We start from the raw sequence: 24,070 nt of genomic DNA, 5'->3' as shown, positions 1-24,070 counted from the left end.
TTCATGTATACGTAGAGGTGTGTGAGCATTGCTATTCAAGATAACACTAAAACGTTTGTCGCCTTTGAAACTACATACCAGATCTTTATAGCGTGATTCTTTTACAGTTTGTTACAATATTTTGTTAACTTGTTTCTTTTTTTTTCTGTTTTAGCGCTAAGTGGCTATAGTGTCCTGAACTTCAGCCTTTCTTTGAGGAGGAATTGCCTGAATTTATATTAGAGTTTAAATTTAAAACCTTAAACATTAATAAAATATGCATTTGTGGAAATTGGTCTCTTCCAGTGAAACAGAAGCATGTAGGTATTATAACCTCATATTAGGAACCCTGGTGGCCTAAAATGGGGCGATGGAGTATTTTTTTAGTTTGGGAGTAACTCTTTAAGTGATATTTCTAAATAATTTGTTTACATTCCATCGTATTTGTGGTTTGATTAATAACACTTACACGCACTTTGAACATCTAACATTTAATTTGTCTTAGTAATAAGCCTTAAAAGACTGCCCGTATTGGGCGATTTCCCTATACGCAGAACGAGTCGAATCTTCAGAAGATGTTATCAGGGAGAAGATTTATTAATTACATTTATGGTGCTAAGTATGCGAAAACTGATTACGAAGGGTGATCATTATCACACGGACGATAACTGATGCTTACTATCGCTAATGTATTCGATAATTGTAACTCTGGACAGATAAACAAAAGTGCTATAATTCAAGAACTTTATTAAATTCACTGCCATATTTAACGCTTACAGAGTTGGTCGTTCTTACTTGTAAGTCTGTCTGTCCGCATGTCTCAGTTCCAGATCCATCCTATGTTCATTTCAAGTGTAAAACCTGTAATACGAATATAGACGACATATGGTTAGGAATCCTGTTTTCATCTCAGAAAATTAAAGAAAATCTGACATGCATTGGTGAACGGTATGTGATTTGTCACCAATAAGCCCAAAAAAGAAAGCGCAGATGTATAAATGGAAGACGACGTGCTAAGCAGTAATTTCAAGGCATATATTAGAGGAACTGAAAGTAATATAATTTTAGTACGGATACCTTGCATGAAAGAAGCCAATGAAAAAAAAAAAGTCAAACTGAATTTACCGAGTAGCCTGAATAAAAGGCGGTTTTATTCAAGTACTGCTTCTTGGAAAAGATTGTTCACCATTTTCATGCCCTTAAAAATAAATATGGAAATGATGATTATGAAGATGTCTGACAGTTAATTCTAAGTACGACTGTTAAAGTATGTAGAATTACTTTTAATATATTAAATTTTTAATTGGTTTCTTAATAGCATAACTTATACTCCGGTTATGCTTACAACCCTCAGAACTAAGTAATGCATCCCATTTTGTTAGAATTTTTTCTGATTTTGTCATTGGGAAAATAGTGGGTTGCCTTATATTCGAGCTTATAAGGGAAATATATTTTCGAAATAATTCATTGTCACATTAATTCGTTGCTGTGGTTTTCAAAGAACATGCAAGGAATGTGGTCAGTTGGACCCAGTAAATGGAAGAAACAGTGCATTTACAGGCTCCTGGGCCTCCCTGCTGAAGGACCTTTTAGTGTCAGATGTTCTTCTTTTTGTATGATTGATTTAGGGGCGGTAGGGGTCACGACTGAGCCTAGAGGGGTCCCAAGCCTCCTTCAACTCAAGGATTGTATTTTAGGTGTTCAACTGTAGATAACAGGGAGCGAAACTCCTTTGTTTTGAAATGCACTTTTGGATATAAAATAATACTAAAACTGCTAAAAGAAAAATGATGCTATGAATATAAACTCAAGTAATACAGGAACTTTTAAAGGAGAACATAAAGTCTCCTGTATTTTCTAAAATGTATGTGTTAGTGGAGGGAGTTAAACTTGTTTCAGTGCTGGCCCCACCTGTTCAGACACTTACATGTTGCTGCTTCTCTTCTGGCTTTTCCATGTTGTACTCCTAAATTTATCCTAATGGTCAGTTACCAGTAATGATCACTTTTAATTCATTAAAAAGTGAGGTGGCTTGAGGGGATCCAGAAAAGTCACAAATTAACAGTAACTTTCACACTTTTGAAAAAGAAATAATCTTCAATTACACCTGCTTAATGGAGTTTCATCAGGTTTATTTTCTACCAAGAAATTAATCCTATCTTTTATCTATATTTAAATAGTACCGAAGGTCAAATTTACTTAAAATCTTGTACGTTTTGAAATGTCTACAAGAAAATGAAAGTAGTTTCGCTTAAATTATAGGAACTACCAGTGTCTCATTGTACAAAATCTGTTTTATTCCAAGGAACTTAGTGTGAAGGATTTGTCAGTTCGCCATGAGCCCTACAGACAAAATGACCCCAATAAAGCACTACTTACTCCAATAGCTCGTAAGGAGGGTCAAACTGAGAGTCCATCGCTGCCTTTTAAACACAGGACCCGCAGATATGTGCTGGGATATACAGGTAGGAGTAGAATTCTTGACAGTTGAGTAATAATGAACTACATATCTGTAATTTCATTAGCCCAACTACGTATTTTTAAAAGTAAAACAATTTACAAAGCTGCCTGAGGCAACATTCTAACAACCTTTGTTAGCCCTTTCCTGTAGAATTGCAATATACAATGCAGAAGATTGTGGGCGTCTCGAATTTCCAAGGATGACAGTCATCATGTTAATAGATTTGTATTTGTATTTGTATTTTATTTTCATCCGTTTTGCTACATAGTAACATTTGGACACATCATTCATTAATGTAAGTTAACAAAATAAATCTACATAGTTACAAGCATACTACAAACTATACTGATTGATTAATTGATTGATTTATCCAGGAGTACAACTTAACAAACAAACCTACAAAGTTACAAGGATACTAACAACATTTTACAATCCTAAGCAATATGTAGATACTACATTTGAAAAAGAAAAAAGAAAAAACAAATACACAAATCATTGTATACAACTTATGATTTGCTATGACATCCAAATATGAGTACTTTCACCATCCATCTTTTTATTTAAAACTAACGAATTCATTTATCGTGTAAAAGGAATGTTTCAATAAAAAGGATTTTAAGTCTCTTTTAAAAACTGAAAAACCCACTGAGTTTTTTATTTTGTCAGGCAACTTACTATGCAATTCTATCCCCATATTTACCACACTCTTTTTAAATAATGTAGTTCTACAGAACTGAACATGAAAATCCTTGTTTATTCTTGTATTATAACTATGAATATTTATATTCTGGATCAAATCTGCTTTGTGCTTTTTTATGTAACACAACACCTCTAAGATATACAATGAAGTAACCGTAAGGATGCCATAATCTTTAAAAATTTGCTTGCATGAGTCTCGTTTACCAAGTCCACTAATTATTCGCAGCACCCTCTTCTGCAGTACAGAGGATTTGTCAGTTCGCCATGAGCCCTACAGACAAAATGACCCCAATAAAGCACTACTTACTCCAATAGCTCGTAAGGAGGGTCAAACTGAGATGAACAGAGGAATCCTTAGAATAAAATAAATTATTTGAATTTCCATCATACAAACAAATATTGGGGTAAATAAATAAAGAAACAAGAAAATGAATAAGTAATTAAATAAATATATCAACAAAGAAAAAATGGATGTTGGTGACATACAAGAATAATTAATATAACCTTTCATTATGTAAATATATACTAATAGAAATATGTAAACATTTAAATGAATGAACAATTAGATAAGTAAACAAATACAGGCAAATAATATACATCATGATTTTGAGATAAGAGACTAAGACTGATGCAGAGCATCCCAGGCTGCATTATTAACTGGATATTAGTGCAGACTCTGCTATGTGGAATCTTTGACTTCAGGAATATGGGAAAATCATGCCAACACCATGGTTCAGAGCCTAAATTAAGCCTAAGGTTGCTTCTGTCAGTCATCATCCTCACTGTCATCATATCAGTGGCAGTAGTGATTTATCTCTTGGGTGTTCCTACCTGAGAAACTAATTTTTCAAAACAGGTGCTGATTAATAAAAGTGGTAAGCCAAAGGAATTTGTCATAAGAAAAATCAAGGTTGGTGAACTCTAATGCAAGAATTAATTGCAAGAAAATGCCCATTTATTTGGTTGGAACAGAGAAAACGACAAATTTCAAAATTTTATTTATTTTTTGTCAGGTTACATCCCAGGCATGAATTTCCGATACGGCAAGTCATTCCAGCGGGCAGCAGATGATAGTATGATGGACTTCAATAGGCGAATGTCACGAGAGGAAATAAGGCGAGAGAAGGAACATGGCCACAGGTCACAGTCTGCTCCTAAGATGCCCTCTATTCACTCCAGAGATGAAGTGAAGAAAGCATTACACCACTATCAAAATCGCAAATATGGGGGTATGCATTGGCCAAGGAAAGCATGGCATTGATCAGTGGTTCTCAGACTTCTGCACCCAGTTTGTTGAAGCTTACCTTCAGAATTGAGATAATGGTTATACAATTGCACTTAATATAAATCCTGGTTTAACAACAAAATGTACACCTATTAATTTATTGCTTAAAATAAACTTGAATAGTGGAGAGCAGTGCCTCTTATAGCAGTCACAGAGCACAATTCCAGGTGAGTGAATGTCACAGTTTCCCAGTTAACACTTCTGTTGTTCTGTAGTTCTGTTGTTGTTGTCCTAGGTTCAATCTCCACCAAAATCTTGCTATCAAGCTTATGCTTTCTGTGGTTTTTCTCGGTTCTTCCAGGTAATACCTCATTTATGCCATGGCTGCTTCTATCTGAATGCTTCACAATTCGTAATTTGATGCTACAAAACCAAAGTACTGGAGGATTTTTAAACAAGTCAAGGATTGATCAAACCATATAAATCTGAGGCAGCAGTGAAGTTAACACATCTAATTCATATTTGGGATGCATATATTTATAATTCTAGTTTGGAATTGCATCCTCGCTAAGCTTCATGCTTTTCCTCAGCCAGTCCATGTGAATTCAGGCACTCCCTCTCCATCATGGACAGTTATGTCTCATCTGGTGTTAAGTAACCTCTTATGCTGATACAGCAATCATTAAATAGCCTTAAAACAATCAGAATAACTTTATATTAATTTGTATTGTTTATTTAACTATGCACCGACAGTTGCCTATAACTAGTCAATTGGTGGCATGGTCAGTGAATGATTAAACATAAAGAATTTTGGAAGGAAGCAGTTGTTGCATAATTTGAGGTATTATCTAAGTATTTGCCTTGAGTGGCATGGGTAAAGTGAAACTGTTCACTTGTCAAATCCAAGTCAGCTTTAAGCCGGGAGCATTACAAGCCAGAAATATTAAGAGTTATAAGCATCATGCAATTCACTGTGATGTATGTATTACAGACAGCCACATCTCCCCTGAGTGTCCACCCATTGCAGGATACACAGGGCACATCCCTCGAGTGCGAGGCACAGAGGTTTCACTCAGCCAGCGTTACAACACTGCAGTTCGGAAAGGCTTGGCACTGTTACGTGAGGAACGGCAGCACAGAAATGAAATGGAAGAAGCTACACGGGCAGTACACAGAGCTCTCCAGCATGATAGCAGATACACTATACCTGCTATGTGAGCAGGACAGTGTGCCTTTAGGGAGGTTTAACAAAGATCTCTTCACTAGGGTGCTGTTACTTTAGTGTGCACACGTGTATGTGGGTGGTGTCTTAACAGGCCAGGAACAACTTTCAGCCAATATCCGTGTTTAAAAGCAAAAAAGGTTTTCACTTTATTATAACAACTGTTAGTCTGACAAATATATACATACATACATACACACAAGTTTGTATGACTAATGACTTTTCGCATACAGAATACAAAAGCTTGTTCCCCATTTGATACTCTGTAATTATTAAAAATGCCTTTGTTATTATAAACGTTTTCGTTTAAAAACTTGGTTCCCTGTGTATACTACAGGGCAGGAGCTAAATGATTTAAGAGCTGTAGAATTAAAAGACACAAAGTATGTCACATAAAGTGTTGAATTGCTTTCTGGTCCGTCACACTAACAATCTTATAAAAGATAAAACAACTCCATCCAGTGTGACTTGAAGTTTTTACTACTTCAATTCATAACACCCTTACATGTTTCGGTCCCTATAGACCATCATCAGAGGGACATCGATACTCTTTGGAAACCACTATTACAATGGGTGTTCTGAATGTTAAAATACAATGTTTGTAATTCACAATATATACAAAATCCAAAGTTTTCACAACTACAGCAGTTGTCTTGGTATATTAATTTTTTTTTTCTAAACTTTTTTATTTAAGTTAAAATTTATAAACCAATTGGTTTGTGTCCCTTCTCTTATCGCCTTTCTTGACAGGGATCAAACTTGTGACACCTGTCTTTCTTGAGAAGGAGGTTCTGCAAATATATTATGGGTATTGTATTATTTCAGCAACCCTATTGTATATATATACGATGGGGTACCCAAAAGAAACCGAACTAATTTTTTTGTGGGCAGAGCTTTTGTAGTACCGCGTTTTGCCGCTATGAGCGCATAGAGCTAACATTCCTGAGTCGATAAGCCGACTACCATTGCTTCAGAAAGTAAGGACTAGTTTCGGCAGAGTTTATAGTGACAACTGTTTTGTGTGATCGTCATTTTTGCAATGGCCCGAACACATGAAAATGTTGAAAAAATTCGTGAAATCATCAAGGAAGATCGACGACGGACCATTGAAGAAATTGTGGAGCTGTCGGGAGTGACTTGGAGCTCAGTTCAGCGAATTTTGACAGAAGATTTGGGAATGAAAAGGGTGGCTGCGAAATTCGTGCCACGACTGCTGACTGCTGAACAAAAACAAGGTCGCGTGGAAGCATGCTGTGCTTTGAAAGAAGAGTCCCGAAATGATAAAACTTTTTTTCAGCGTTTTGCTGATGTTGCTGAGGTGAAGGAAGAAAACGACGGAGGCACTGTCAAGCATCTCAAAAGATGAATTTAGACAATGTTTTGAAAAATGGAATAAAAGACTAGACAAGTGTATTAGTGTAAGTGGAGAGTACTTTGAAGGGGATTGAAGGTTTGCGCATAAAATTTGAATAAATAAGTTAAAAAAAAATAAGTTCGGTTTCTTTTGGGTACCCCCTCGTATATATATATATATTTTTTCTTTCTTTCTTTCCTTAACAAGTTTGTTGCTTCGTCCTACATTTGATATCGTCCTGTGTTTGTCTGTGGCATGTTGTGTCGTTTTTACTGTTCTATGGTGTGTTGTCTCACGTATTTATACTTCCTGTGTCTGTGATGTTAATGTGGGCATGTTCTGATGTTGTATTATGAGGTCGAACATGTTATGTTGGTTAATACTTTCTTTTGTGTGTTTTTGTTGAGCTTATTAAAGCAATAAATATGGAAGTTTTCTCTTATATTCATGATGCTTCCTTTTTTTGGCTTTCTCAGTCATTTCCATGATTAGTGTCAACGGTCCGTACTGATGGTGTTTGTTTAGTATATGCTGGGCAAATACTGATTCATCTTTGTTTAGTCTTATGTTCCTTATGTCTTCTCTGTACCTTGTTGTTAGATTTCTACCAGTTTGGCTGATGTATACTTTTTGGCAGTTTTGGCATATTATTTTTATATCACACTTTGTTCGTAGGGGTTTGTTTCTCGTTTTTAATTTATTAGTTTACATATTGTGTGGGTTCTTTTGAAGGCTACAACATAAAGATAGCCTTCAAAACAACCCACAGGATATCAAATGTAGGACGAAGCAACAAACTCGTTAAAGAAAAACATATATATATATATATAATAGGGTTGCTGAAATAATACAATACCCATAATACGTGTATATTTGCAGAACCTCCTTCTCAAGAAAGACAGGTGGCACAAGTTCAGCCCCCGTCAAGAAAGGCAATAAGAGAAGGGACACGAACCAGTTGGTTTATAAATTTTAACTTAAATAACAAAAGTTTAGATAAAAAAATTGAATATACCAAGGCAACCACTGTAGTTGTGAAAACTTTGGATTTTGTATATATTGTGAATTACAAACATTGTATTTTAACATTCAGAACACCCATTGTAATAGTGGTTTCCAAAGAGTATTGATGTCCCTCTGATGATGGTCTATAGGGACCAAAACATGTGAGGGTGTTAAGAATTGAAGTAGTAAAATCTTCAACAGTCACACTGGATGGAGTTGTTTTATCTTTTATAATGTTGAATTGCATTTATGATTCAGAAGACTCTAGTCATGCTTGTGGTTTCATTCTTACTGTTAATGGAAAGAAAATAAACGTATTGAAAACAGACTTCAGAAAAAGAGTTATGTTTCAGGAAAAATAAATTAATTTCTCTCCCATATGACTTTACAAAGAATGAGTTTCCAGTTTTTATAAGACAGCACTGTGATATATGTAGACCATTAATATGTTAACCCTCTTCATATTGCCTTCTATTTAAGAAATCTTTATCTTTTAGAACGTTAACGTAGTAACAAAAGTTATACTATTGAAAGGCTTTAACTATACAGAGATGGCAGAACATGATTCTTTCACTGACCTCAAACATCAAGTAAATAAAGGCCAGAAGGGCCAGTGTTCTTAAATGAGAAGTCACATGTATCACATGGAAAAGTTTAAGAACAGAATACAGAGCTGATTGAATGGCATAATGATAACTGGTAGATGTCATGTGTGATACAGTTGCTTCTGATTTATTCATATTATTAGTATTTATCTCGTTCAATGTGTTCATACCGGATTTTGAGCAATAAATTACTGTTACCAGGGTCCTGATTATTTTTGAGCAAAATTCAAAATGATTGTGCAGATAATTACATATGCATAATGCATTTCTCTCAACAAATTTTAATTATATTTATATAAACTTCTGAATTCTCAACATTGTATTGTCTACGTTCTTTTCTACAGAGTACCACAATGATATGTAAAGAATTTTGTCCTTATCCACTTGAAGAATGTGAACAGTTAAATATATGTGTGCATGAGCGCATGCATGTACTGTGTGTCCATGTGCATTTGTTTGTGTAAGAATAGGGAGCAAACACAATGCACTTTTAGATTTACATGAGAATTAATTTTTATAAAATTAATCTAAGTGTGATGATGAATTTAAAAATTGACCACTAAATATTCTTTTATTAATACAGGGGCTTTTATAACACCTAGGGTTAGTGAAGCAGGTGGAAGAACATTGTATAATTTCGACATCAGGAACACTAGTCTGGAGTGGATGAAATTGTTGTCACTTCAGCCAAGAACTCAAATGTAACAAAAGTACACCAGACAGAAATAAATTTACTTTCAATATCTTAAGGACCATTTGTATACCATATTATAGAAGGAGGTAGGGATAATATGAACAAATTGTATGGATCATATGGTTAATAAGCATCATTTTTTCTCTTTACAGCATTTCTATATTCATTATACTTCTACTTAACTGAGGTTACAAAATACTTTTAACTGTTATTAATAATACCATAGCACATTACTCCATTAGACTCTAAGGGCATATAGAAAGGATTTTATTTGCAAGATTATATTTGAAGGTAATAGCAATTAGAAACGCAACTCCAGGACTGTTCTGAATGTATAATAACGCAGCAATTTTATTAGGACAATTTTGTGTCTATTATACGTATTTATATGAGGGAGAGTCAGTAAATAGGTCACAAAAGGAAGTGAAACAGTTGTAATAGAAGCAATGGATTTTCTACGCGCTGCACTCAGTAGCAGCACAGTCGAGTTTCATGACAGTCTAGGTAGCAGATGTGCATGTGCATATACAGAGGCTTGTTTCAGTAGTCAGAATGGCAACCGTGCTTAACGAATGTACTACTGAAGGGAAGAGTTCTGTTGTGCCTGTTTGTGGATAAAATGACTCAATGCAAATGATATTAATAAAGAATTGTTTCCTGGTTATCATGAGAAGTGTTTTTAAAGGGTTCTGATGATGGTGTATAACACTCAAAATTAATAGGTTTTCAAACTTTTTCCACTGTCCAAAAACCCAGTCATTTTGAGTGGGAAGCGTTTGTCATGTACAGTGGTTCACAACTGGGTCAATAAATTCTCTCAAGGACGTTCGAAAGTCACGGATGATGCCCAATTAGGTCACCCTGTTGAGATTGCAACAGAAGCAACTGTGCAATGGGTGGAAGAGTTGATTCAAACTGACAGTAGTGCAACTGCACTAGATCGTCCCCATGGTTTAGCATACAGCAAAATGCATGATTGTTTGAAGTTTTGAAAAGTGGGGGCACAGTGGGTGCACAGAGAAGTGAGGGATCGAGAAAAAATGAACCAAATGGGTCTGTCCTTGCAACATCTCTTGCAGTATACTGATGAAGGAGAAGATATGCTTAACAGGATAGTTACTGGGGACGAATCATGGGTGTATCTCTACCAACATGAATCCAAGGGCGCTTCAATGCCATGGAAACATCCCAGTTCATTTTCTACCAAAAAGTTTAAGGTTATGCTGTCAGCTGGAAAGGTTATGCTTCCCATGTTTAGAGATTCTCAGGGAGTAATATTAGCCTATTTCCAGCAGCATGGTGAAAATGTGAATTCTGCAAAGTACTGTGAAGTTCTGTTGAAGCTTCAGGATGCAATTTGCAGAAAACATCCAGGCCAACTGACAAGAGGGGTACTGATTCATTGTGACAATGCCAGACTCCATGCAGCCCAAGCACCCTGGGAGAGAATTCGAGAACTACAGTGGGAACTTCTTGAACATCTGCCTTACAGCCTGGATTTGGCCCCTAGTGACTTCCATCTGTCTGGTCTGCTAAAAAAGAAACACCTTGGTGGCAAATATTTCACTGATGATGATGAAGAGGTTGACATGGAGTTGCAGAAGTGGCTGAGACAACAGTCAAAACAACTTCTATGCTGCGGGTTTTGACACAATGACAAAGTGATGGAATGAGGGTATATATATTGAGAAATAAATGTTTTTTCCAAGTTTGAATATCACATGTTTTACGTTTTATGTCCATTTATGACTGACTCTCTCTAGTGTACATATATGTATGCTGTATGTCTAATGAGGACACAAGCTTCACAGAACCCATGTTACTGATTTGCTGTACAGCATACTTACAGATTAACTGGATGAATGATTGAATGTAAGTGAGACAACAACATTTTTGAGAAAGTATAATAGAATCAATGTGTTTTTAGCAATTAGCTGAAAATCTGCATTACCAATGAACCATCATGTGAAGACTTCAATTTGGTGTTAGAAACTGTAAGTTGTGGTGAATAATTATATTCAAATCTTGTATATATATTTTAAATTACCTTCATGATATCATAATATTTATACTGTATGCATATTCTTGGTAACTATATACTTGTATATAAAGTAATCTTATCAGTAGTGTAAATAAATTAATATCTAACAGTAATTCTGTTTTGAGATGAGAACAGAATTTGTTCTATATAGATTAGCTTCTTTCCTCTAAACAGTTTTACTTAATGAATTCTTAAATCTAATTTTCGATCAAATGTAGTGCTAGTTTCTACCTTTGCCTATATCATCACCATAAATGTAATAGCTAACTGCAAACCTCCCATTGTTCTGTAACCAGTTGTATAATCTAAACCATCAATGCTTCCATTTAAAATATTTCCTATTATGGAAAGTGTCATGTTCTAAATCAGAACTTTATTCCTCCACCCCATACTCTTGGCCATTGACATTTCATGACATTGTAGGAATTGAGGTTCTCAGAAGAGTGGTTATGAAGAGTACTATCTATCTTCTGTGATATAATGCCATGTAGGCCAGACTACATGATGTTATATCCCAGAAGACAATAATATTCTTCATTTCATAACATATTGGATGTTTTCTTGGGCCAAAGGATTTTAAAGTATAATGGGGAGTTCCAAGCAGAACTCATAAATCTAATTCATTACAATATGGACTTCCAATCTCATAAACGTTGTCTTATTGAATGAATGAATGAATGAATGCATAAGGGGTGGGCCCTTTTGGCCCTTGTACTGTGACTTTCAATGATCTATTGTGCTTCCCCCTTTGTTGTTTAACACTTTATCAATCCTACACTTCAAATGAAATGTAAGACTTTGTTTATGGGGGCGTTATAATAGTACTTGGTTCCATAAAAAATTGGCCCAAGTGATAAAATCTTAAATAAGCTATAGCCTCACAATCACGTAGGATGTGCATGGATGATTCGTCTTTTTCTATGCACCATTCACAAGTGGGGTCATCTGTTACTCCCAGTTATGTTATCTTATTAGTGTTATATTTACACAGTGTAAATTTATAATTCAGCAATAAAATGCAGTTTAGCTCATGGATAATTTTGTTGGGCTTGTGCACTCAAATCCTATGTGAGTTAATTTTTTTTCATTTCTTATGATTGTAAATGTGCTAAATTCTTGTCACCTTCTTTGCAAAATAAGAGTATAGGTTTGTTTACTGGATTCATTTGGCTCATGAGGGGTACCAGTAGTAAGCCATTGTGAACTTCGTAGTGAACTTGCAGGTATGCAAAAAGTGGTGAATCTTTTATCTACCTGAGCGACTGTTAACTTATTAAGGAGTTTGTGCTCAATGTAATCAGTTACTTTCTGGGAATAACTTATTAAGTACAGATTCTGTCTACATTCAGTTTCTTGGATATGACCTGAAAGAAAAGTTCTGCAGCACTACTGCTTTTGTAATTGTTAATTCATAAACAATATTTTATGTATAATTTATTACAATGTTTATAAATTATATTCATACAAAATTCTAGATTGGTAGTTCCAACAGTCCATTAGTTATTGCCATCAAATTTAACGATAAATGAAAATGTGTCTGTGTATTTGAATGGGAAAAGAAAGCTTCTCACTTATCAGAATGAAGCTTCATGCAGACAGTGATGAAAAGTGATTACAAATATTTCACATTCACTATATGCTTCTTCAGTAAGGTATTAATTTCTCAACTTGTAATTATGTCAGTACTCATGACATCAACTTCCAGTACCTGCTGAATGAAGGTGTGCATTTCCTGACACCGATAATGATAAAGCTTCTCTAATGACAGGAGCAACTGAACTTTTATATATATGTCAAATTTACATAAAAAATACTAAGAAGTGATGCAAGCCATTCATTATTGCTCCAGTAATGGTGTCTTTGAAGGGATAACTGCTGCAGCACATTTTTAGATGGTTTTTCATTTTAATCTTTATGTGAATGTTTAGAGAGTGAAGCCAAGAGTAAATATTTTCCTTGTGAGACAATTTCTTATATCTGACTTTATGTATTTCCCAGATGAAAGTAGCAGTTAACAAGCAATACTGAAAAGAAAACACAATAAACTCCTAGTTATCTGGTATATATATGCATATAGAATTCTCATCCAACTGGCAAAAAATTATAAGAAAATTGATCATGTTTTTAAAGGTTATTGAAAAACAAATTTGTGATGCACATATATTCACCCACCATCTGGTAGTTCTCCCAACAGCCACTAGGAATGTTACCCATCATCCTCCCTTAGGCATGTGTCATTACAATAGATGCTAGTTGAATTTGTGATCGCTTTACTGTGTATGTGTCCAAAATCTTTTGTCCATCAATATGCTGTGTCACCTAGAATGACACCCACACAAGAACTAAAGCAAAAATGAATTACTTTAGACAATCTGTTGGGTTTCTACAAGAGTTTTTCTCATGCATCCAGCAAATACATGTAATTAGCAAACTTCATTCCTTGTATATGTTGGATAACCAAGAGTTTACTGTACAGTTTTATTTCTTCACTTTCTGAGTAAACATACATTATGGTAGTTTGGGTGGACACATAAAGAGCAGAAATGTATCATACAGAAATTATGTGGCTTGGTGAGCTGCAGAATTATTATTAAGTGACTTTAGATATACATGAAACTTGTATTCACAGGTGCCAGCTGAAATCTCAGTGTCAATTTGGCAGTGGTGCATATGATTTGCCCTCTTCAGCACCAAAACAAGAAAGAAGACAATGTCTCAATGGATCTTACCAAAATTTGGTAAAATTTTGTGATAAGTTCCAGATGTTCAGCAAGTCTGTAAATTAAATAAGAATAAGCATAAGTAAATGTATACAAAATAAATTTACTTCCTGTTTTCTTACCACAATCCCATTCACTTAACACTACTATCCTGGATTTTTGCTTTTTATTTTGTTTCTGTTAGCTTCCTTTATTTTATGTATTGATCTTTAACTGTTTGACTTATTTTCTCTCTCTCTCTCTCTTCAGACCCAGGCCACTTTTTCTTTTCTTAGTCATATACGCAGTCGGTAGTGGTCGGTAGGACTCCCTGGGCAGGGCATCAGACCATTGCAAGGCCACTACCTACACAGAACATCACAGACACAGATATCCATGCCTCAAGTGGGATTTGAACCCACAACCCCAGTGTTTGAGTGGACGAAAACAGTTCATGCCTGAGACCGTGAGGTCACTGTGATTATAATTTTATTTATTTACTCCTAATTTTTTGTTACATTACTTTCCTCATCAGCCTTGAATTTTAACTTTTATCTTTCATTACTGCTATTCAGTCTCTTTTAAGGACCACAGATTGACACACACTGTTACACTACTCCCATTCATTCATTCTTTCGCCCAGTCCTTTTCCTTCCCTGTACTTTCCCATATTGCTTCCCCCTTCTACCCTGAATACAGAAGCAGATGGTTCCTCCGAAACATTATGCCAAACTATACGCCAATGGTGCAAAAGCCCTAAGATTAGTTACCATCTTCTGAGATATCCCTGCCCTGAGCCGAGCCAAACATTTCAATCGGCACAGCCCCCGTTCCATTTATTTCCTTACACGATTCATGAGCAATTGCTGGGTAATGATCCGTGGCAGGGCCCACAATGCAGGGGTTTACGTGGTTTACGTGTGTGCATCAGCGAGTGAGTGCATGGTTTAGATGCATTGTTGCGGTCCCTGCAGTGTAGGTGATACATGACAACTTCGTGCGTATTTGATAAATTTGATCAGTGGAGCAGTAGTGATCCGTGGTAATGATCACAGTTCACGTACGTAATGGTGTTTAGTGGTAGTGGTTGTGATTCGATCGGTGTGTTCGTAAACTTCGTAAAGGTGTGTTGTACAGGTGTCTAAGCTGTTCGGTTTCGTGGTCACTAGTCACTACGCACCTGTAGAGTAATTACTGTGTAGATAAAAGGTAATTTTGACGATTTCGACGTTAAGGGTTACTGGTGGCTAGTCAGGTGAAAGAATTGGATTGACTAAATGGCAACGTAAAGTAGCCGTTCTAATGCACGAATAACCTTCCATCACCGTGTTCAACAGTTGATGGTTACAAATAGGAAAATAGTCTGTGTTTATTAAGTGAATAAAAGCCTATTATCATAAAGGTCTGTTACCCCAGCACTGCCATGTTATTACATGGTCAGACTTTACTTGCGGTATTGTTCAGCCTGAGTCAACATCACTTAACCGAACCTAACATAATCAAGTTAAATGTAGCCCTTGGAAACGTAATAGTTGCTCACATAATCAAGAAATACCACATGTAATGCAATGAAGTCTTGGGTTATCAGCCATGTCAGTATCTACTGTTTCACAGACTCTCAGTCTCGCTAATCAGAGGTTGATGTGATCATTGTGTTGCCTGCATGATGTATTTATACTGCATTGCTTCCTGTTGGCTGTTGCAGCATGACCACTCAGTGAAAAATGCATGGAGTCAGACTTTGTGGCCCAATGAGCCATCTGGCTTCCACTCTACTGGAACACTGAGGAGTGACAGCTTGCTCTCTTCTGTTTGCATTGAGAATGTGATTGTCAGATGGACACTGTGGAAATGTGTGTGAAACCACTGTAATTCCTTCCTACTGTAGGCTGATGCTTTGCAGTTTTTGGGCAAGGTGTTCAGAACTTTGTAATATGGTGTTGGACTCAGCATTCTTGCTAGAAATTTAGGCAGGAAATGCATTGGTGAGCTGATGCAGTTCACTATAGTTTTCAGTGGAACATACTTCTGACTTTTGTGTAGAATATAAGGCCATGTTTTAGGTGATGAGTGATCTGTTAGTCTTACCACAAGTAGGAATTATCATATTCACAATATTTGCCAATGAACCCTACCCTGATGCAGTTGAATCCAGTCTACATTGTCACAACATACTTGTTTAAGGTCCATCTTAATATTTTCCTCCCATCAGTGTTTAAATTTCCTGAGTGGTTTCTTCCCTCCAGGTTTTCTGATTAAAATTGAAATGACTCTATCCCTAGGGAATAGAGCTGACTGCTCACATATGTCTGGTGCCAGTGTTAAGAATGGTTGGAGCTGTATTTCCAGTCTCCAGAATGCCTTCATGGCATAGTGCTTAATTATATAAGTAAGGACAACATTTCCTGTACCCTTTATTCAGTTCATTGTTTTTCTGTGTGTTACAAGTTCAAGTATTCAAAAATATATTTCAGTTTTTGTAAAATATAATTGTTATTTTTCAATAGTGTAATTAGTTAGCTGAAGTTGGTTAGTTACATTTTCTATTTTATCTAGTCTTAGTTGATCCCTGTGTATGAGTCTTAACACTTCAGCATGCTCCTTCAGTATCACATTCATCAAACTTAGAGCTGTTCTTTAAATGATTTGCTATGTTGTGCAATATAGCACGGCTACTAATTACCAAAGTGTCTTCCCTTATATTCACTCTCATTCTATAATGCAATGCTGGAAATATCTGTTTCAGCTGAACAAAGCACCTATCAGAAATGGAACATTCTTATATTGAAGATTGTTGTATACTCTTTCTTCCCCAGGTTGCGGATTTCTGTGTGGTCTGAACCTGTATCCAACATCTCCATGTTAAATAGCATCTGCTGGAAATTATTTAATCAGTCTGTAAAGTTCAAATCTTTTCAAAATGCTGCTGTCATGGAGAGAGCCTGGCCACCATGGGTCAGTAACTCTAAATGCATCTTTGGCACTGCATGCAGTTTGTATATTCATACTGAAAAATCCTTATAGTTTAAACATTCATCTCCATCTTTGCTTGAAAAGTCAACAGCAAGAGCTCTGTGCTAATTTTTATTCACACTATCCAATACTTTTATTTTCAGATCCATAATGATTTACAGCATTGGATAACCCCGTAGCAGGACAATGTTCAAGCTTGAATCATACATCACACCAATATTGCTCAGCTATGTTGACAAGTACATAAAGAATTTTAGACCTGAGGATTCACAGGTAAGATTGCTCCCAATTTCAAAATTGTGTGACAGAAACTGGCAAAATAATTTTTAGCTACTGTGTAATGGAACCTGAAGGTTCGACACCACCAATGCTAGGGCCTGCCATTGTCCCTGACCCTGAGCTATTTCCATCTACTCCTTATTCTGATAACCTAATTACTTAATATCCATCATTATGTTGTCATCCTTTTTGAACATTTTATGAAAGGTTTTACTACCAAAATTCTGTATGTAATCCATATATCCCCAGTACAACAACACAACTGTGTATAAGTCACAGTTCCTTGGTATTTAGTAATCTAAATTGCTTGCTTTATCCATGTTAAGTTCAGACATTTTCTGACCATTTTGTTTTAAAACACATGTAAATTATGCTATTTCTTGGAATAAGGAACCACAATTGACACTTATACAAAAAGAAATAAACTTATTCTTCTGTGTCCTGGTTGTAGGCATTTAGTTTTTATTAATTTATTTATTATATTTGTCGTTTGATAATACTGTCAATAGCTCTCGGACTGTATTTCTTTGGATGATAAGAAGATTGAATAATTAATTCGGAAGGATATTGGAATGAATTGGTACTTAAAGTAGTATCCTGAGATTTGTGTGGAGGGACCAAGGAAAACCACAAAAGAACGTGTCAGGTATCTAGTCTCTAGGCTGAGTTGAACCAAAGACCATCTAAATATGAAGCAGGAATATCACTCACCCTACGACGACATTCAGTTTTAAGCATTCTGTATAGTAGATAGGATAATTTATATATAAATATGCATCTTTCTTGTGTTTGAGGAAAATAGTATATACTTCACAGATTTTATAAAGAAATGATTACCCCTTCATCACTTGTTCCAAGTGAGGGTACAGTTCCATATTTATATTTCAGGTGTCATTATGGGGAGGTGATGTCTCATTCCACAACCTGGACCTTAGGCTGGAGGTATTGGAGCAGGAATTGCAACTGCCATTCAGTTTTATCAGTGGCCATGTTCATGAGCTGCTGATACATGTGCCTTGGACTAAGCTGGCTTCAGAACCCATTACCATCACAATTAATACCATAGGTCTGATATGATTGTAATTGTAAGAACACAATAGCAACATAATATTTTCCCATATGTAGGGAGATTTCTTGGAGCATACCAAAAATCATTGACCCATTCAAGCAGAGTAGGACATCCCCCAGTCAAGGCAGATTCTGGAGATTTGGACTGTGCTAGTAGTACTAGTAAACATACAGCCAAGAAATGGGTATGGGATAGATAGGTTATGGTACTGTTATTTTTGTCTGTTCCTTAAGTGAAATTAAGAGATGAATATATTGTGCAAAGGTCACGTCTTACTTGCCCATCTGTCTGCTAATTCCATCTTCAAGACTTTTGAATGGATTTAAATGAAATTTAGTATTTAGGTGTGCAGTTAAATTTGTTGCACAAATTTAATTTTGGTTTATGTCAGTTAAATGTAACTTATATTCTACATGAAGCTCCATAAAATTTTATTGGTTTTCTAAAAGAACATCACGTTACACAAATCTCATTAAGATCTACAGCCTAATTGAAACATTTTTCAGTATGTTATATATTTACTGATATGCAATGAAAAATACTTTCTCATTCTGAGAGTGTGATAGCTGTAGCCTGAAAAGTTTTGCAACAGTAGGTTTGTATCTGCAGTAAACAAATATTAAACGCCATGAGGTGTGAAAAATTTCAAAGAATTCATCTTTGTCAGTATATGTTCTTGCTGTTATAGTGTTGTGTGTTGCACTGGCATTAGTATCTGTAGCATTCCAAAGGAGGTCTCTTTTCAGCCTTGGCATTTCTTTCTCCTTTGAAAATGGTTTATTAAGAACTAGCTGTACCCGGCCACGTGTTGCTGTGGCTCAGTCTAACGAAATATTTCAATTCAAATGCATATCAATTGACACAGCTCAATCCCACCGCCAATTGCACTGAAAAATAAGGAAAACAGTTAAGAAAACGAAATGAAAAACAATGAAAAATAAACTATACTCATGAAATGAACGCTATGGTAAACGACACAGCCCAATTCCAATGCAGTGTCACACGAAATAATTAAATCAAAATGAAAATAAATCAAAACTGTTTATATTCGGTGGTAGCTATCCCAAGACTGACTCCTTCGGCGGTTACTTCCAGACTCTCTTCTGTATCCCTCGGCATCTGCCCTGAGACTGACTGCTTCTTGTACAAGCTGGACTATTTATACCTCGGCGGATGCTATACAATGAGCCTTCTGTTGTCTATCACCGGGGAAACGCTGCCAGAGTCGAATCCAAAACTCTGAGTGCAAACTCAGGATCTGTGCTGTGATTTCACTAGGAATCTCTTGTGATACTCGAGACACTCGTGATACTGAACAGTTGCCGGAGCTACACTCTCTTATACATATAGCCAGCGTTCAGATGGGATAAGGAATACCTTATCGAAGAGTTAGTTTCATCTGTTGCTTAGGAAATGCTAGCACAGAACACCTTGTAGAAGTGTTTGGTTTCATCCGTTGTTACGCAACGGAACCTCTTATCTTCTCATCTCCGGGGAAACGCGTTTGTTGTTTCAGCAATTCCTATGCAACGGCCCACTCTTATTGCGTTTCCATGGAAGTATACTTTCCGGTTTCATCTGTTGTTACGCAACGGAACCTCTTATCCTTTAATCTCAGGGGAAACATGTTTGTTGTTTCGGCAATTCCTATGCAACTGGTATTGCGTTTCCATGGAAGTATACTTTCCGGATTCACGCGTGGCCAGGTACAGCTAGTAGGTATATAAAAACGCACGTATTCGAATGCAACGTTGTGTCAAAATTTCGAAGCAACCAGTGAAGAACTTCCAGAGATTTTCGAGGGGTAACAAACGAACATTTACATTTTTATTTATATAGATGAGTAATAAATTCCAGTGCACTTCATTATATTTGTGTCTAAAAGTTACCTGTTGTAAAACTGCTAAATGAAATTACGCATATTCTGTTTGTACAATTATTATCTTTCTGGACATTATCCGTCAACCTGTTTTATTTAAAACATAACGTTTCAGAGACAGAATCCAACCTCCAAAACGTGTTATAAATAAAAACGGGATGATGGATAATGGCCAGAAACATAATAATTGTATTAGTGTACCATCATCAGAAACTTTTATATCTTATGTTCTATTTCTATTCAGAATGTGTACTTAAATTGCGTGGGGAAGATTCAGTAGGGTCTGATTCTGCAAGTCATGGAAGTTCAGCTACGAATACAACCAGGGATAGTCGAAGGAAAGCCAGCAAACGGTATGTTTCCTTGAAAGAGTCTCTAATGCATGTGCAATCTGGAGCACCTAGGCACAAACATTGCACTGAACTCATTGGCAGATATTTAGTGCCAGATAAGTTCGTGTTTTTAGTAATAATACAAACAACAGCAGCAGCAGCAGACAAACACAAACGTAGGAAGATGACTGTGCTAATGGTTCTCAGTAGCATTAACACATTGGCTCTGGCATACAGAACAGTTATAACACTTGGATGAACTGAGTACTGGCTCATAGAACTATTCCATCTTCACAGCTAATACATAATACTGGCTTTTCACACAGGAGGTGATTGTGTTTGACTGTATCTTAGAAGTTGCCCAGTAATACATTTCTGCAGTAGCATCTGTGGTGCAGCTTGGAGGCAGTGAACTATTATTTTAATTATTAAGTGTTGAGTTTCCCAGAAACAATCCCAGCCCAGTGTATTTACCTGTACTCAAAAACCTCAACTACAATGGATTAACTAATACAGCCGTCTACCAGGTACATTATTTTTTCTTAGTCTGTTAATCAGATGTGTGGGTCGTTTATATGAACAAAGTTGTGCATAATGAAACTATGAAACACAATCAGTGAAGCTCAACAAATGAAGATTTTTGTTCATACAGACAAGATGTGGTGGCACCTCCGGGCTATGTGCAGAGTCTAGTGAACAAGATTGTGAGCAACATTACCATTTTCTGCAGCAATCTAATCCTCAAATATGTGGAAGAGGATATTGTCCTGTCTGTCAATGTGAAAACTGTGACCTTGCAGTCGGCTAATGAGTCATGGCAACCTGCTTTCACAGGTCAGCACAATTAGTAACATTTCATTGTATGAAAATTTTTTATTTCAGAGTAAGTAACTTGTCATGTTTAGAATGTGCAATAGTTGGTAGGATATGAGGTTTTCACAGCAGTGGTTTCAAAGAGTTCTTCTGGGATGTAACGCTGTGTAGTCTGTTGAAAATGAAGCTGCATTTGGGAGGTGCATGTTGTATCTTGCTACTTGCTTGCTTCCTTGCCTTATTTTGTTGACCCTGAAGATAGAGGTGATGTGCTTCTCGGAAATGTCGCTTGACTGTCAACACACTAAATGGCGATAATCCAGAAGATAGAACTCTTCAGTTTATGTCCCATGTTGTACTATGCTTATTTATTTAGTATTTGGAAATTTTAAATCCAATGGAGTATGTGTAATGGAGTTAACGAAGATTCTCTGGCAGCAAATATTTGTTCTCTCTCTTCATGTACCAAACTGAAAACCATATATATCAACACGTGTAGCAATAGCACTCCCATGTGAAAGTATTGTACACTCTGATTGTTAACAGTGTTAAATGCTGATATGCAGATCAGTTATGGTACATTAGATACCATGTTTTGAGTTACCATTGGTATGCTCGTCATATTTTATTCCAGTTCATTCTAACCTTCCATTCTTCCACTGAATTTAAGTAGTACTCTTATATTTCTGTCTGTTGCACCTACACTACACACACTTATGTAAATGATATTTTGTATTTTACAATAGATGTAAAAAATATTGCCCTATTTAAATAAATATAAACTCTTTCAGACCTATCACCAACACAAATAATGCTGCGGAAACTGATTAATCTTGCTGATCTTACTATCTGCCTAGACAAGAGAAATGCTTCAGGAAAGATAGAAATGTATCAGGTAAGAAATACACCACTATATGTCGATTCATTCACACTAAATTTCTTTGTTGTGAGAGATTTAATTTTTGTAATTAAATCATATTCCATATCTTGATTCTATTAAAGGATACAGAGGATAATTCACCATACAGTGTATGGTGCCTCTCCCATAAAAGAAAAGAAACTCAGTGGCCTGTAGTTGGCCAGCGAACTATACCGACCAAGCGACCACCGCTTGTCGGCGAAGTTAGTGCCATCTTTTGTGGATAGAGGGTGTCGCGTTGTCAGCGCAATGGATCCCCACACTGGTTAATCTCAGTTTTCTAGACCGGAGCTACTATTTCTTTTAAGTAGCTCATCAGTTATCCTCCTGAGGCTGAGTGGACCCCGTTCCAGACCTACTACTTCCCAGAAAATCTGGTAGCGCCCGGAATCGAACCTGGGACATCTAGCTCTGTAGCCAGGAACTCTGACCACTAGACCACAGAGGTGGTCCCCCTCCAACCACAACAACTGCTAAAAGAAGAAAGAGGAATAAAATTTCTTCTAATGAACTTCATGTGATGCACTGTGAGAAACAGTCATGATTGTCATATCCAAGGCAGCAACAGAGAATGCTGTCTGGCCCTTTTTGTCTTCTCTTCATTAAGTTATTGTCATTGTTAGTAATGCATATTTTTATCTTGTACTTCTCAGTGGAATTGACTTCCCAGGATGATTTAAGTGACTTTTGTATTTGAATATGCAAAGATAAATGAAGATGTCACAAGACGTTTCCCAAGTATTTTGAGTCTAAGTCAGTATGCTTGTAAAGGATGCTAACACCACTTATTCAAGATGTAGTACCATTTTTTTATGTGCTATGACTTGTCCAATTTAATTCAACACAGAATTTGAGCAAATGAATTGTGGTTGCTCTGAAGTATCTTCTTAGGAATCCCACTCCTCTGCAAGATGGATTGAGAAATGCCATATCTGTGAGACAGAAGTTGCTGACATAAAGAAATGAAAACTTATTCTTTACAAACATCTGTAGTTGACAGTTGACTGCACCAGACTTTAACCTTCCTGTAGAACTCTTCAAGCTGCATAAGTGTATCATATTAATATCCACCATTGTGTCCCAGGTTCAGTTTTAGAGGCTTCAGAAGACAAATATGCATGGAACTGATTTATGTATCCTTTCAACAGTTTGATAAGTTTAGAGTTGTTGTAGATAGTTGAGACCTTGAAAGAGGCATATTTGAAGAAATGCAGACATAATTTTCACTTTATAAACTGTGTGTAACTGTGCTGAATATAATTTCATACATTTGTAAGTATTTGCATATGTAATACACAGGGTAAGATGCAGCTCGTTCTGTTTTTGAGACTTAATGAGGTTAAGAAGAATAGGACTTGAAGATGTGGATACATGAAAAAGTGAATTTTGCCTTTAGTTATTACTATTTTTATATTCATGTGGTTTATGTACTGAAAAGTGTTATGGGAATTTCTGCTGCTGGTTTCACTTGTAGCTCAACAACTATTAGACAGGTAGATAGGCCCACCATATCAGTCAAAATAAGTATTATCAGAACAAAGGAAATCAACAACAGGAAGCACCAATGATGCCAATTACTTGGAGTTTACTGTTGCATATACTCTGTCAGAGAGAAAAGCAAACAGTTTTACTAGTGTCCTGATGATTGATGTTTGTGATTTAATAAAAAATTTAATAGATTGAAATGGAAATGTACTGTTTGTACAAGTGATAGTTTCACATATCTGTTGTCACTCAGGATCATATGATCGCCCTTCCTCAAATATCTTTATTTCAGTAGGATTGCTGTGGAAGTACTATAAAACCTGCTGTCACTTTATGC

The 24,070-nt window shown here is 36.2% G+C and overlaps 2 protein-coding genes and 2 long non-coding RNA genes across 8 annotated transcripts in view; 3 read left to right on the top strand and 1 right to left on the bottom strand.

The window, feature by feature from the left end:
• LOC111875556 (protein FAM166B) overlaps positions 1–6,072 on the top strand; it is a 29,463-nt gene extending 23,391 nt beyond the window's left edge. For both annotated transcript variants that reach the window (XM_023871902.2, XM_023871894.2), the window contains 3 exons: positions 2,285–2,444; positions 4,153–4,368; positions 5,356–6,072. In XM_023871902.2, the coding sequence (XP_023727670.1) occupies positions 2,285–2,444; positions 4,153–4,368; positions 5,356–5,582 (603 nt within the window). In that variant the 3' untranslated portion in view covers positions 5,583–6,072. The remainder of the gene's footprint in view (positions 1–2,284; positions 2,445–4,152; positions 4,369–5,355) is intronic.
• Positions 6,073–8,108: 2,036 nt separating this feature from the next.
• On the top strand, positions 8,109–14,111 carry LOC117282050. The gene is made up of 2 exons (XR_004512639.1): positions 8,109–10,919; positions 13,915–14,111. It is a non-coding gene; the product is annotated as an uncharacterized LOC117282050 (long non-coding RNA).
• LOC117282049 lies at positions 8,708–14,819 on the bottom strand. The gene is made up of 2 exons (XR_004512638.1): positions 14,755–14,819; positions 8,708–14,060 (listed from the first exon to the last, which is right to left on the bottom strand). It is a non-coding gene; the product is annotated as an uncharacterized LOC117282049 (long non-coding RNA).
• A 258-nt stretch (positions 14,820–15,077) lies between these two features.
• Positions 15,078–24,070, top strand: part of LOC111875525 (vacuolar protein sorting-associated protein 13B) — a gene marked incomplete at its 3' end in the record, with an annotated part of 71,670 nt that continues 62,677 nt past the window's right edge. Inside the window, 8 exon segments of one of the 4 annotated variants that reach the window (XM_033750165.1) lie at positions 15,078–15,193; positions 15,690–15,837; positions 16,801–16,939; positions 17,101–17,230; positions 18,125–18,302; positions 20,429–20,537; positions 21,169–21,350; positions 22,121–22,224. In XM_033750165.1, the coding sequence (XP_033606056.1) occupies positions 17,144–17,230; positions 18,125–18,302; positions 20,429–20,537; positions 21,169–21,350; positions 22,121–22,224 (660 nt within the window). 4 annotated transcript variants of the gene reach the window in all.

Source organism: Cryptotermes secundus, unplaced genomic scaffold (assembly GCF_002891405.2).
Source record: "Cryptotermes secundus unplaced genomic scaffold, Csec_1.0 scaffold1069, whole genome shotgun sequence".
Taxonomy (NCBI): Eukaryota; Metazoa; Arthropoda; class Insecta; order Blattodea; family Kalotermitidae; genus Cryptotermes; species Cryptotermes secundus.
This window is presented reverse-complemented; position numbering and strand designations above follow the sequence as displayed.